The sequence below is a fragment of the Enhydra lutris genome, unplaced genomic scaffold (genome assembly GCF_002288905.1).
Source record: "Enhydra lutris kenyoni isolate GAN:26980312 unplaced genomic scaffold, ASM228890v2 scaffoldscaffold123, whole genome shotgun sequence".
NCBI lineage: Eukaryota > Metazoa > Chordata > Mammalia > Carnivora > Mustelidae > Enhydra > Enhydra lutris.
The window spans coordinates 776,847-792,511 of record NW_019154207.1 but is presented as its reverse complement, the minus strand read 5'-3'; the positions used below and the strand labels follow the sequence as shown (position 1 = coordinate 792,511).

The window sequence follows — 15,665 nt, the reverse complement described above, 5'->3', positions numbered from 1 at the left end:
ACTGAGCCACCCAGGCGCCCCCAAAATATCTGATTCTTTGAAAGTCTCTTCTTCCCTCTCTCCACAGAATCAAAGAAGAAAGAAATTAAAATCAGATTTGGAATCATTTATACAAATTGGCATCTAGGAGGTCTCTGGTATCTTTTTTTTTTTAAAGATTTTATTTATTTATTTGTCAGAGAGAGAGAGGGGGGGAGAGAGAGCAAGCACAGGCAGACAGAATGGCAGGCAGAGGCAGAGGGAGAAGCAGGCTCCCTGCTGAGCAAGGAGCCCGATGTGGGACTCGATCCCAGGACGCTGGGATCATGACCTGAACTGAAGGCAGCTGCTTAACCAACTGAGCCACCCAGGCGCCCCCAAAATATCTGATTCTTTGAAAGTCTCTTCTTCCCTCTCTCCACAGAATCAAAGAAGAAAGAAATTAAAATCAGATTTGGAATCATTTATACAAATTGGCATCTAGGAGGTCTCTGGTATCTTTGATAACAGCACAGACAATGGCAGAGGAGTCCAATACAGACAAGCTAATACGGCAGGGTGATAATCAAGAGCAGGGTTTAGGGGCGCCTGGATGGCTCAGTCAGTTAGGTGGCAGCCTTCGGCTGAGACATGATCCCAGGGTCCTGGGATCGAGCCCCACATGGGGCTCCCTGCTTAGCAGGGAGCCTGCTTCTCCCTCTGCCTCTGCCTGCCCGCCGCTTCCCCTGATCGTGCGCTCGCTCTTTCTCTGTGTCAAATAAATAAAATCTTAAAAAAAAAAGTAGGGCTTTAGTGTGGGGCTGGGGAAGAGGAATGGCAACGGGGTCCCACCGCATTTCTAGAGACTGGCCATTGAGAGAAGTACATGAACCCCAGGGGCATCCTCTCAAGCCAACTCTCTGAGTAAAGATCAAGTATTTACTGGTGCCCCGCCCACCCAAGTGCCGCTCGCCACGCCAGGACATAAAAGTTGGTGGAAAGGAAGGGATCTGAACCGGAGTCTCAGGAAAATTCTCCCTTTGCCAGGGTGCAGACCACAGGGTCTTCTTTATGTATAGGTCTGACTCCTCAGAAAGCTAAGTTGAGCCACACTTCAGGAGACTCCACACACTTAAAAACACAGACACTCGCACACGACTATAGGGGGATCACGGGACTGCAGGATCCCCATAATCCACAGCTATCGGGGGTCTACCTGACTTCCAGAGACTTGACTGGCAGGGTCCACATGACAGAAAGATCTAAGTGACTTCAGGGTTCAGAAGCCTCCGATTTTCACGTGACTGCGAAATCTGAGCCTCGCGTGACCATAGGATATAGGTAACCAAAAGCGATTGGGTAGCTGCTTTGCTCACGTGACTGCTACGTAATGGTAGGCGCCACATGGTTGCTGACTCATAGATTTACAGTTTGGTAGTCCACAATCTTCAGTGATAGAGACAACCGAGCCTGATATATGACCATCATCCTTATGACCTCGGAAACAGGACACCCATATGATTTTGAGAGCTCAAGTTTCCACATGCCACATGACAGGAAAAAAAAATCACCTGATGGGCAGGATTTAAGAGTCCGTGATTCTGTAGTGACTTGATGCTGAATCTACCACATGATCATAGTGGCAACCGGTTCAGAGAGACCAGGTGACCTTAGGGTTTAGAAGCCCATGGTATTGACATGACCAGTATGTGTGGGTCTGTCACATAATTGTAGTGTTCACATGATGACAGTATTCATGTGACAACAGCCTTAGGATCCCACAGTGCTTAAATGCTGGGTCAGCTTGGTAATAGTTGGGTACAACGACGGTAGGATTCTCCCAATCTGCATGTTTTAGGAGACCATTCTCTTCATGAGATCTGGAGATCTGAGATTGCCCACATTCCTGGGCTCCCTAGTGATGGTGGTGGCTCCAAGTGACTTTCCTCAGCACACAAGGTTGGGCTTTGCCTGCCCCACCCCTTTTTAATGTGCTAATTCTGTTATTTTTCTAATAATATATGAAATTTAAGACATAAATTAATACACAACAATGAAATGGGTCCTCCCTAAAACCATAACAATTGCCATATTGTGGCGATTACTTCAAAAGCCTGAGTGGTTACCGAGAAGCATTGTTGATTTAATTTTGTGGAAGTCTAAAGGAAACTAAAGTAAACCAAGTAAGTGAATTTTAGCTGTTAATTTGAAAAAAAAAGTATAATAATTACTAAGAGTCAAGGGCTTAAAAATATTAACTCATTTAATAGTGGTAATTCTATGGAGTATGTACTATCTTTATTTTTTCAGTTTTCACAGATGAGGAAGTTGAAACACATATGTGTTAAGTCACTTGCCTAAGAAGTTAGAATTTATAGATGTCAAGCCAGGGATTGCTTCCAGACACTCTGGATCCAAACTTTGTGTTTTGATCACCCACTAGATTCTCCAAAAAAATTAATATTAATTCAGTCTTCCTTATTCAGAATAAATGGACAGCCAGAAACTTTTCAGTTTCTGAAAAGTTGAGATAATGGAGGACCTCTTTGAAATGCCATTTAAATAATTTCAGGTACTACCAGTAATTAGAACTAATAAAACAAAATTGAAACTAATTAAGACCCTTAGATTTATTTTAATGTATAAATATAATTGTAATAATATATATAATATTCATTTATATAATATGTGGTATATAATGTTAAATGATAGTTGAAAACATCTCCTTTTAGATAAATACCAAAAAAAGAAATATTGCAGAATTTAAACATAATACCTGGCTTTTGCTGGAATTACAAAAATTAAAAATGAGTAGAATCTGAATTAGGTATTACTGTGTATATTAGATATACTATGAACTTTCCTAGAAAGACCAAAGAAGAATATACAATGCAGTTTTTTTTAAATTGCAGTTTTATGAACACCTCTTTTGCTGATTTGTGTGGGAAACTGAAGCTTTTGTATGTATATCCATAATAAATTTGATGTGGCCTTACTGGTTTGCTGACTTGGGAAAAAAGTGTTATAAAAGCAATGGTATTATTTTGCAAAGTACCTGCAATATAACATAGTTACATAAATAAGCTGAAGAAAATTCGACAGAGAAAATTTTGTACTATGGTTAAATTTGAATATTTTAGTAAGGATGACAACAGACTGTGTGTTTGTAGTTCTTTTTTTTTTAAAGATTTTATTTATTTATTTGACAGACAGAGATGACAAGTAGGCAGAGAGGCAGGCAGAGAGAGAGGTGGAGGCAGTCTCCCTGGGGAGCAGAGAGCCCGATACGGGGCTTGATCCCAGGACCCTGGGATCATGACCTGAGCTGAAGGCAGTGGCTTAACCCACTGAGCCACCCAGGTGCCCCGTGTGTGTTTGTAGTTCTAAGACTACTGAAGGAAGTTGTGATTTTTTTTCAAGTGACTATAATTTGTGAAAATTGGTGTTCTATAGATAATTTTGGAAGAATCATTTATGGAACACATGTAAATGCAGGTTATGAAAATGAAGCCATGTATTTACAATAAAACCTATTATGAAACTTCAAATTGGATTTAGGAAGCCTCTGTGTACAGTCACAGGAGTCTGACATCAAGATCTGATGCCTGGCCCAACTCTAGTCTCTGTAAGTACTTACAGATGGACAGATCACAGTGTAAGACATAGCAGAATTGCACCTATCCCACTTATGCTCAAGCGATACTTAGACATTTTGATGGTGATCAAGATCAGCTTCTTTCATTAAAAGATGAACAGTGAAATTCTAATTATAACTTTTCTTCAGAAAAGTCAGATTTTCTCCTGTCAGACCTGATAGTCATATCATATATTTTTTCCTCTGAGATGATTACCAGGAATATTTTAGGATTAAAAAAATGTTTAGTTACATCAACAAGTGCCTGTCAGCACACTCTAATACACATGGGGGGGGGTGCCTGACAATAATATAAATAAAAAATCTTTTGGGGCGCCTGGGTGGCTCAGTGGATTAAAGCCTCTGCCTTCGGCTCAGGTCATGATCCCAGGGTCCTGGGATCGAGCCCCGCATCGGGCTCTCTGCTCGGCAGGGAGCCTGCTTCCTCCTCTCTCTCTCTCTACCTGCCTCTCTGCCTACTTGGGATCTCTATCTGTCAAATAAAATAAAATAAAAAATCTAAAAAAAAAATCTTTCTCTTAGTTTTACTGGTCATTGATCATCACTTTATTTTCATCTTTTCTGTGACAGGCTATTATACCTGCTTTATAACCTGCAAAACTCTGCAACATGTTCATAATGCCTGTATTAGACTATTTGGGCTGCCATAACAAAAATACTTCAGACTAGGTGGTTTAACAACAGAAATTTGTTTCTTATGGTTCTGGAGGCTAGAAGTCCAAAATCAGGTATTGTTATGTTTGGTTTCTTCTGAGGCTTTTCTCCCTGGTTTGCAGATGGGTGCCTTCTTGCTGTTTTTTCACATGATGGTCTCTATGCACACACGATCCTGGCGTCTGTGTGTCTTAAGCTCCTTTAAAAAAAACCAAAATGGATTTACTTATTTAAAATTTTTATATTTGAGTATAATTGACACACAATTTTATGTTAGTTTCAGGTGTACAACATAGTGGTTCAACTTCTGTATAGGTTGTGCTATGTGCACAAGTGTCACCATACAATGCTATTATAATATCACTGACTATATTCCCTATGCTGTGCCTTTTATTCCCGTGACATTCTATCCATAACTGAAAGTCTGTATCTTCCACTCCTCTTCACTCATTTTGCCCATCTCCCACTTCCCTTCCCCTCTGGCAACAATTGTTTGTTCTCTGTATTTATGGGTCTGATTCTGCATTTTTTTAAGCTCCTCTTAGTATGAAGACACCAGTCAGAATGGATTAAGGCGGGGCGCCTGGGTGGCTCAGTGGGTTAAGCCGCTGCCTTCGGCTCAGGTCAATGATCCCAGGTCCTGGGTTCAAGCCCCACATCGGGCTTTCTGCTCAGCAGGGTGCCTGCTTCCTCCTCTCTCTCTGCCTGCCTCTCTGCCTACTTGTGATTTCTCTCTGTCAAATAAATAAATAAAATCTTTAAAAAAAAAAAAGAATGGATTAAGGCATATAACAGCCTCACTTTAACTTAATCATGTCTTTAAAGATCCCATTTCCAGATGTAGTCATATTCTGAGGCACTGGGAATTAGGACTTCAACATATGACTTTTGGGAGAAATAATCCAGTCAAAATAAAGCCCAGTGTTAAGATGGCATTATTATGAGACAACAGAACAGAGACAGGAACAAGTACACAGAGCAGGCAGGAGGATGGCATGTTAGGCTTTCAATATACTATAGATTCTCCAGTTCATATGACTCTCTAAGGGCCAGTAACTTCCAAGCTTTGGACTGAGAAATTTGCTTTGCCACTACCTTGACCTGGGTATATATACTGGCTCCCAAAGGATGGGAGCCAGTATATTGTATTAGTTAATATTTCATAGCTTAAAGTTTAACACTTTCCTATTATCAATATACCTCCCATTTTCTTTTAAGACACTCAATCTTCCTTAACCTTAACTTTCTAATTAGATATAGAGATAAAATAATTAGTTACACTCCTCAAATTGTTTAAAGAATTAAATGAAATTTAAGTGTATTTCTGCATATCATAAGGACTAAGTGTTCTATTGGGTGGAATTTTGAGAAATCTAGTTCCTCAACCTTTTATTTACACAATGGACAGGCTCCTGGTGAACAGCTTTCTGTTCTAGTTCATGTCACAGCTTTGTCTATGAGACATGCAGAGGGGGAAGAGTCAACTTTATAAACTGGGGTTAGACACTATAGGGACCCAAACACTTCCCTTACCTCAGAACCCCTTTCTTTCTCTGTATAGACTCTGAAGCTTCAGGAAGACAAGGACATTGCCTGATTTTTTTTATGGTCCTATTTTCCCTTCTTATCATTATACTTGACATGCACTAGGTGCTTGGATGAATGAATGAATAAATGAATGAATGAATGAATTATAGTTATATTCCAGGCATGTATCTTTCTTCCCTTTAACTGTTAATAGCCCCCTGGCAGACCAGGACCCCAGGTATGCAGCCAGTGCTCCCAAGTGATTCAGCATAAATTTATGGAAGGGAAACCTATGCTTGGCTCTAACTTGATGAGTTTCAGAGAGGCATTCTGGAGATCTTGGCCTTTGTATCTTCAGAAAAACTTCCACCTACACTCCTTGAGCATCTTACATAGGTGGCCTGAGAGATAGCTAAAGATTAAGTGAAGCTTCTGAATGTGATCTAGCTTACTCAATAAGAAGAAGTAGTCAAAAGGGAAAGCCTGGGGGCTGTGGGTCATCAAGAGATTGCTCTGGTTACTCATTTCCACTATCTAAATAACTGGAAGTGAAACACTGTCCAATGATGTAGGCTTACCTCTTGGAAGAATTCCAGCTCCAGCACTCAACCAATTAGGTGCCTACCCACACTGAAGAGGGAAATCTGCTTTACTCAGTTTATCAATTCAAATGCTAACCTCATCCAGAAACATCCTCATAGGCACACCCAGAAACAACATTTTACCAAAATATCTGGGCACTTGTCAAGTTGACACATAAAATTAACTACCATGATTCTCACCTGAATCTAAATGCCTAGTACCAAGGCAGCGCATTTTAAGGGATAACATAGGCAGAGGAATAATTGTAGTAGATATTAAGTCAGGATGGAAGGAAAGATAAGGGAGAACATTGGGACTCTCTCCTGGGTCTGCCACTGTGAAGAGTTGTTCTGGCCTGACCTGGGAGGAAAGCTGAGCACTGTGAAGATCGATTCAGGGCTTTACTTTTATTTTACAATAGTACCATGGAAGTGAACGGACAAGACTCTATTCACTTATAATTTATTGTTTTCCTGAGTGACTGGGCCAGTTTGCATTCCCACCAGCAGTGCAAGAGCGTTCCCTTTTCTCCACATTCTAACCAATACTTGTTTCTTGTGTTGTTAATTTTAGCCATTCTGAATCACTATATTGTACACTTGAAACTAATATTACACTGTATGTTAACTAACTGGAATTTAGATAAAAACTTAAAAAACACTAATACATAATAAAAAACACAATTTATTGGCTTTTCCTCAAGATATACATTATAATAACAAAGCCAGTTTAATGAAATCCCCTGAACAAAGCAACATTTTATCCCAGTTTCATTGGTAATAGTCCATGTATTGAGAAGGTTTTTTTGTTTTTGTTTTTGTTTTTTTTTTTTGCCTCCTTTCATAGAGCAGTGCTTTTGAAATAGTAATGGTCCCTTTCCACATGTTAAGACTATTCTTTTTATTTATTCAGATATATTTATATCCACTAATTAGTCCAGATGAGAAAACATTTATCATTAAAGTCAATAAGATTTAAAAATCTTCTCTTGTAATTCTAGTAAAATTGGACACTAAGCATTAGAAAAAGACAGTATAAGCAAAGGAAATTATAGTACATGTATAATTATAGATGTAAAAATTCTAAGTAAAATAATACCAAACTGAACTAACCAGTATCTTATAAAGAAATAAGATCACAAAGGATTTATTCCAGAAATGAAAGCACAGTGAACTATTAGAAAAATCTATTCATGAACTTCTGCTTATTCCTGGAAAATGGAATACAAATGCTTTTTTGATCTCAGTAGAAAACCTCCTCAAATGAAGAAAAGGTGGGAAAAAAGGACAGAAGACAAAAAAAATCTGAGCAAAATTTTGGAAATTGGAAAACAGACACTGATCAGACCACAGAAACTAAACACCAACTGTCTAAGAAACAAATTGCAGAATCCTAAAAGACTCAAAAACTGGGAGTTGTAGGTACCTTCCAAGGCAGAGACCAGAGTATGGATCTGATTACTGGGGGATTCGGTAAAAGCATCTAAAACAGAGCCTTTATTTTTTTTAAGATTTTATTTATTTAATTGAGAGAGAGAGAAAGTATGAGAGGGGAGAGAGTCAGAGGGAGAAGCAGACTCCCCACTGAGCAGGGACCACCCCCTCCCCCGATATGGGACTAGATCCTGGGACTCCAGGATCATGACCTGAGCTGAAGGCAGTTGCTTAACCAACTGAGCCACCCAGGTGCCCCTAAAGCAGAGCCTTTAATCACCCTTATATTTTGTACTACTTGAAACAGTTAGGATTCCTACCTCAGGATCAACATTAACCCTAATTTTCTTGCATCCTCACTCTATTTTACTGGTTCCTGTAATAGCCATTGCATCTCATTCTACAACAGGTAGTTCGTCATTCTGTAGGCACTGGAGTGGGGTAAAGTTGGTAAATGTTCGTTTTAAAAACCAAGCTGCCGGGACGCCTGGGTGGCTCAGTTGGTTAAGCAGCTGCCTTCGGCTCAGGTCATGATCCCGGCGTCCTGGGATCGAGTCCCACATCGGGCTCCTTGCTCATCAGGGAGCCTGCTTCTCCCTCTGCCTCTGCCTGCCATTCTGTCTGCCTGTGCTTGCTCTCTCTCCCTCTCTCTCTCTCTGACAAATAAATAAATAAAATCTTTAAAAAAAATAAATAAAAATAAAAACCAAGCTGCCAAAAAAAGACCAGAGCAATTTAGAGCTTCTCTTCTTAGGACTGGCAGGCAGCCAACTAAACAGGTACAGCGTGGAACAAGCACAGGGTAGGAGTGGGAAGCAGCAGGCATCTGACAAAATCCATTCCATGTTTTTAAAACCTCTCTGAAGAAGACTGGAGCATCTGCCTCAGCTGTGCTTGGGCAAGTTTGAAACTTCTCTCCACGTTTCTTCAGAATTATTCCATTTCTCTGAAGGCCTGTATTTAACCCCTCAACTTTGGTTGAAATATTTTGCAATTCGGGGTGGCAACTTGATTGAAGCACAATATTATTGGGACACTTAGGGCCATTTTTGGCAGCAGGTGCTGAAATCTATCTCCCACTTCTCTACTAATGATGTTTAATTACAAAAATTATTCAAGGTGCCTTTTATGTTATCCTCAGGTGTACAGTGGAGAGGTTACCTGGCGCAGTGCACAATAAAACATCACCAGACTCTTCATCAGGCAGTCTTGCCTCTCTTCCCTGAAGATTTATGAGATGGAAGAGTATCAGCCCCTGTCCTTCATGAACCATCTCTTCTCCCCAAAACTCTGTCCTAGGTGGAACCATTTCCTTCTCTCAGCTTCCTATCACTGAATCCTCATATACATTACCCTGTTCTAGCACATAGAGAATACTTTTTTATATCTCCCCTCTTTAAAGTATGAGAGAGTTGCATATTTTTTTCATTGTCACATTGATTATCTCATTTCCTTCTCATAACTTCAAAGATAGTTCTTCTTCACCACAGGGATTTTTCAGCCCATGGCCCACAATGTATTTTCTCAACAGATGGTGTAAGTTGGAGCTATGATTTTCCTGCCTATTGCCAACAATTTCAGCAAGTTCATTTTTGCCCATGAAATATCCACTGTCTTCACTCCTGCCTAGTCTTGACCAGATCTTTCATACCAGTTTTTTTTTTTAACCAAGTTTTGGGGTGGGGCTGTGCTTGTTGAGTCTTCCATATAAAAGGTAAGGATAGAAGGGTCAATTATGTTTCTAAAGTCCATTCCTAAGATTCTCAGAGACTGAAAACTTAGGGGTCTGGTTACTCAATTGTGAAATGTGAAACAGAGAATATACATTTGAGGTAGGTTTCTGGGAAACAACTGTCCTAGGTTATGAGTTCATTCTTTTATCCAATCAATAACTATTTTAACAGACTTTTTGATGTATAATTGATATGCAATTAACACTATATATTTAAAGTGTATTACTTGTTAAGTTTTGACAGATGCATGCAGTCATAACTGCTATAAAGATAATGAACATATTAATTAACCCTCCCAAAATTCTCATGCTCTTTTCTAATCCTTCCTCACTCCCTCTACACACCCTCTATCACCCTCAGACAAGCCCTGATTTGCTTTCTGTTACTGTAAGTCAGTCTGCATGTTCTATACTTTTTTAAAAGATTTTATTTATTTGACAGAGAGAGAGAGAGAGAGAGAGAGAGAGATCACAAGTAGGCAGAGAGGCAAGCAGAGAGAGAGGGGGAAGCCGGCTCCTTGCTGAGCAGAGAGCCGGATGTGGCAGGACCCTGGGATCATGACCTGAGCTGAAGGCAGAGGCTTAACCCACTGAGCCACCCAGGTACCCCATCATGTTCTATACTTTTATATAAATGGAAAAATATAATCTTATACTCTTTTTCTCCTAGATTATTTGATTTTGCAAAATTATTTTGAGATTCATCCATATCATTAAGTGTATAAATAGTTTCTTCCTTTTATTGCTGAGCAATACTCCACAATTTGTTTTTCCATTCACCAAGTGGTAGATGTTTCACTTGTTTCTAGTTTTGAGCTATATGAATAAAGCTGTTATGAAACTTATGCACAAGTACTTCGGTGGACATAACCTTTCATTTCTCTTGAATAATTATCTAGGAGTAGAATGGATATATTATATGGTAGGTAGAATGTAAGTTTAACTTTTTAAAAACTTCTGAACTGTTCTTCAAAGTGGTTGTGCCATTTTACATGTCCATTCAACCAATAATTATTGAGGTTCTACTATGTTACAGACACTCTTCTAGATGCTAGAAATATAACATTAAACAAAACAGACAAATATGCAAGTTCTCATTGAGAAGATCTGGGAGGGGTCCTAAGGTGAGCTCAGGAAATAATGTTTAAGATTGAATTTAATATGCTGGATATTTATTATAGAGTTCCATAGGGATAAAAAAACTATAGATTGGGGGAGGAAGAAGTAGGATTAGGCCAAGGGAAAAGTCAGTCTATGATGCAAGTCTGATATCTTTTGCCCTCTCCATGTTGAGTTGAGGAGCTAAAACTTTCCAGTAGACTTGTCAGGCATTAGGCCTAAATGGCTGGGCCTTTATACCCTACCTCCATCAATGAGGAACACCATAGGAAGGGCATGACTATAGGCAAGACAGCTTTCTGCAGCAGATGTTATCCCAGAAACTGCTGATAGCTGAAGGCTATCTGTTGATATCAATTGCCACAGGGTGGGCAACAAGTCGTTCTCTGAAAGGGATATCAAGGCAACGTTATTCTGAGTTCCTCTCTATTTCTCTACCATTTGCTCTAATTGCATCTACTACTCCACATATGCTCAGAAAACCCAGTGGTTCTGTATTACTGAAGGAAACTTAGAAGATAATAATTACCAGTCCATGTCTGCATCTGGTCGTGTGGTCACAACTAATATTCATCTCTTTCGTCCACTACCCATTCTAGATTCCCTTCATCTTCAGTCCCCAAGTCTGATGGTTGTAATGAGTTATGAGGAGCATTATTTAGACCCTCATTCCTGGTCATTTTATTCTTCTATGGCTATAGGTTTCTCCATTATCCTTTTATTGTCAAAACTGGGCAGGGGAGTACTAAGAAGCACTCAATGGATTGCTTCATAGCCAAACATATTTTTTCCTGCTCTCAGTGTGTAATAATGTTCATACCTCTCCAGATAATAGTCAATTACCTCTGCCAGGATGGTGACTCTTCTTTTACAGGATGGTTGATGAGCACAAGGAAGACAAAGTATATGAGTAGAATTTGTAGCTTACAGTTCAATAACCCAGAGTTCTAGAAACCAGGCACCCAAATTTCTCCAACCTGGTCAATTGGAATGATGGCAAATGATATGTCCTGCTTATACCCCCTTGTTTTCCAGATCCGTGTACTATCTTTTTTGAGGATTAGAACCACATAAAAGTCTTTTACTCATGGTGTACATTGAGTCCTAGATGATGACTCCCAATTCTACTAAAATGTCACCTTTAAACAGAACTTCATTTGGTCCTTCAGCAATCCATTTTAATCCTTTATTAGGCAGGAGTTTCTGGGTAGTGCAATATATCATATGATCAGTGAATCCCATGTCTATGGGTCCATTTCCATACATGTTGCTATAAAGTGGGTCTCTTTGTTTGATATGATGTGTTCTGAGAATTCCATGACAGTGGATCAAACACTACGCTCTCAGATAAAGGTGATGGCCAAGACCTGACAAGAAAACCATCACCCTCAATATGTGCATCTTCCTCTCGAAAGAGTCATTGGCCTTTCACTTTCAGAGTGAAAAGACCCAGTCTATTCAATATTTAATCACCCATATTTGGTGATCGACATTGGTTTCTGTTGCTGGAAGATTGAAAATTCAACAGTAGCAAAGCTATATCCACCCACCTAGATAAATCAAGACTCATACTGTTAGGCTTTGGCATAGCCTCCTTCTCTCTCACCATGACCACTTTTTACATGTTACTATCAATATGAATAAACATAGATACTGAAAATTTATAGCCCATGGACTTTGTTTATACCTCCTACACACACACACACACACACACACACACACACACACACATCATTTTCTAGGGCTTCCCCCAATCCCTAAATGAACTCAAGCTCCCAATAAAATCCTCCTTTTCTTTGGACTAAAACAAATGTCACATGCTTCCTTATGAGGCTTGCCACCACAAAATGATACAGGATATCCCAAAGGAAGGAAGTCTTTCTATTGTCAGGTTAAAAGAAAACAGAGGAGTTAAGAGGATATTGAGTACTTGCTGTGCTAATCCCTCATTTGTCCTGAAGTTCCCTATCCTCTAATGAGGTGGTTGCCAGAAAATCTTCCTATGACACCATAAGCATATGTTAGTGGAGTGCTGGCTTTCTATGTATCCCACAGACATCACTCTTGAAAAATTTATGTGCATTTTATAACTTGTAGTCTAAAGATAATTCCAAGTATTTTAAGCCAAGTGGTGAATAATTATGGGCATTTCTGATTGGTGAGATATTTGATGAGATGAAAGTCTTGTGGCCTGGCCTGACTTCTCCCTTGACCTTTTATGTTGATGGCAAGCTTCCTGCCCCAAATGTATTTGCATTATAGCCAGGCATTTCCCTCACCAAAATATCAAATATATAAAATATCAAAATATATTTTGGTGATACCCTCACCAAAGTGACATCCTTCAAGAACTGTTACAGTCATTGAAACTTACCCTTTACTTCCTTATATCTTTCTTTCACTTACATGCCTACATTTCTTTCCCTCTAACAGCATGATGAGCTTCATGAAGAAAGTTATAGGGATCTTTTTATTTTTAAAGATTTTATTTATTTATATTACAGACAGAGATCACAAGTAGGCAGAGAAGCAGGCAGAGAGAGAAGGGGAAGCAGGCTCCCCGCCGAGCAGAGAGCCCGATGCGGGGCTCGATCCCAAGACCCTGGGACCATGACCTGAGCTGAAGGCAGAGGCTTTAACCCACTGAGCCACCCAGGCGCCCCAGAAAGGGATAGGGATCTTAAAAGCCTTCATATCAATGTTCTATATGTCCACTGTGGTAGTTACATGTATGAATGGATAAATTTATCCAAATTTATTGAATTATACACCTAAAATGGATGCATTATATTGGACATAAGTTATAGCTCAGTAAAGATGATTTAAAATGTCTTCATATCCCTTCCAAAATCTAGAGCTGGGTCATGCTCATATGTAGAATCAAGTATTTTCTGATTGAATTACTCTGTTAAATGGTATAGTTGTTCTCTCTTCTTTTTGCCGTAGCCAAGAATATTATCAGGAGCTCCAGATTTATATATCCAACAACATGGCCCCACCCAGATTTTTTCATAAGCTCCACAAACAACATGATCAAAACAGAACTGTCAATTTCTTAGAATTGCACCAAACCTGACCCTCCATTCAGTTCTTCATCTAAGAAAACCACCCTAACCCAGTTGCAAAGATCCACATTCCAAAAGACACACTTGATTCCTTTCTATCCCTCACTACAAACATGGACTTCATCAGCAAGTTCAGTACTTCTGCAATAAATCTCACTTTAAACTCCTTCTCACCTCTTCCATTGCTAAGACTTTGGTCCATGCCACTGTAACTTCTCACTCTCATGTATGTAGTAGTCTCCTACCTCATCCCCTTGCTCCTATATTTCAGTCTATTCCACAAAGAACATTCAGACTGACCTTTAATAAAGTAGATTGTAATAATATGCCTTTCTTTTTTAAAGTGCCCCAGTGGCTCCATCTTAGTAAGAACAAAATCTGGAGTGCTTATCATGGCCCATAGGGCTTTCTGTGACCTGGCCTCTTCTGCTACTCTAACCTCATTTCCCAACACTGTTCTTCTAAGACACACTGGAATCCAAACTATTTCCTACATGTGCCAAGCTTGTTCATATTTTAGGGCCTTTCTTCCTGCTGCACCCTCTCCTGTTCCCTAAGGTCCCATATCTCCCCACAGCTGACTGCTTCTTGCTGAGTATCAGATAAAAGTCATTTCTTCAGAAAATTCTTCCCTGCCTTCCCCACCCTATTGGCTCTCTATCATGTTTCCCCATATTATTTTCCTAATAACATTTCATCCCTGAAGGTATCATCCCCTCTAAAATGTAAGCTCAATGGGAAACAGGACCATGTCTGTCAGGTTCTCTACTTTATCTCAAGTATCTATCACAGTGCCTCTCATGTCTTCGTTAACCACTAAATATTTGTTGAATGATAAATGACATTGATTAAACATATGTATGTTAAGTTGTTATGAGCCAACCAGTCTAGGACAGGGGATTTGGGAGGACAGAAGAGTGAGCTTAGGTGTCTCTAAAACAGCAGTTTTATTTGAACCCATGAAAATTGTGGTTGGAAAATTGGGTAGAAAGAGCCCTATAATGGATGCTTCTAGCTGTCTTGGGTATAAAAGTATAGCATATATTCTATACCAATTATACTTCTCCCTTAAAAATAGAATCCCAGGGCACCTGGGTGGCTCAGTAGGTGAAGCGTTTGCCTTCTGCATTGGATGGTGATCCCAGGGTCTTGGGATTGAAACCCATATCGGCTCCTTGCATAGCAGGAAGCCTGCTTCTCTTTCTGCCTCTGCCTCTGCCCCTCGCCCCTGCTTATGCTTGCTCTCTCCCCTCTCCCCATGTCAAATAAATAAATAAAATCTTTAACAAATAATAGAATCCGAAATTTATTTTGGATAGTAGTGTTGCCAGTAAAAGACCACGCTGGTGGTCTCCTTTGCAGCTGTGTGGCCACATGACCAACTTCTGCCCAACAAAGTGATTGTAAAAGTGTTGTGTCGTAGTCACAAGAAGGCTGCTAAAAGGCACCTGAACTTCTCAGACCAAGATATTACTTATACCATCTGTTGTGGACTGAACTGCGTCCCACCCAAATTCATATGTTGAAGCTTTAACTCTCTGTACCTCAGCATATGACTGGATTTGAAGATAGGGCCTTTAAAGAGGTAATTAAATTAAAAAGAAACCATCAGGGTAGGCCACAAACCAGTCTGATTAGATTATCTACCTATAAGAGGAGTTTAGGAAATATAGAGAGATACCAAGGGTGTGTGTGCACAGAAGGATGACCATGTGAAGAAGGAGCAAGAGGGTGACAACTTGCAAGGCAAGAAGAGAGGCCTCAGAAGAAACTAATGCTATAAGTACTTGGACCTTGGCTTTCTAGTTTTCAGAACTGTGAGAAATAAATTTCTATTGCTTAAGCCACTCAGTCTGTGGTGACTTTGCCTTAGAAAACTAATATACTGTTTTCCAGAGTGGTTGCACCAGCTTGCATTCCCACCAACAGTGTAGGAGGGT

At 39.8% G+C, this 15,665-nt stretch overlaps 1 protein-coding gene across 1 annotated transcript in view; it reads right to left on the bottom strand.

The window, feature by feature from the left end:
• LOC111139897 (nuclear RNA export factor 2-like) overlaps positions 1–1,209 on the bottom strand; it is a 39,317-nt gene extending 38,108 nt beyond the window's left edge. The window contains exon 1 of the mRNA XM_022492323.1: positions 1,175–1,209. Coding sequence (XP_022348031.1) covers positions 1,175–1,209 — 35 coding nt within the window. The remainder of the gene's footprint in view (positions 1–1,174) is intronic.
• Between the last annotated feature and the right edge of the window lie 14,456 nt (positions 1,210–15,665).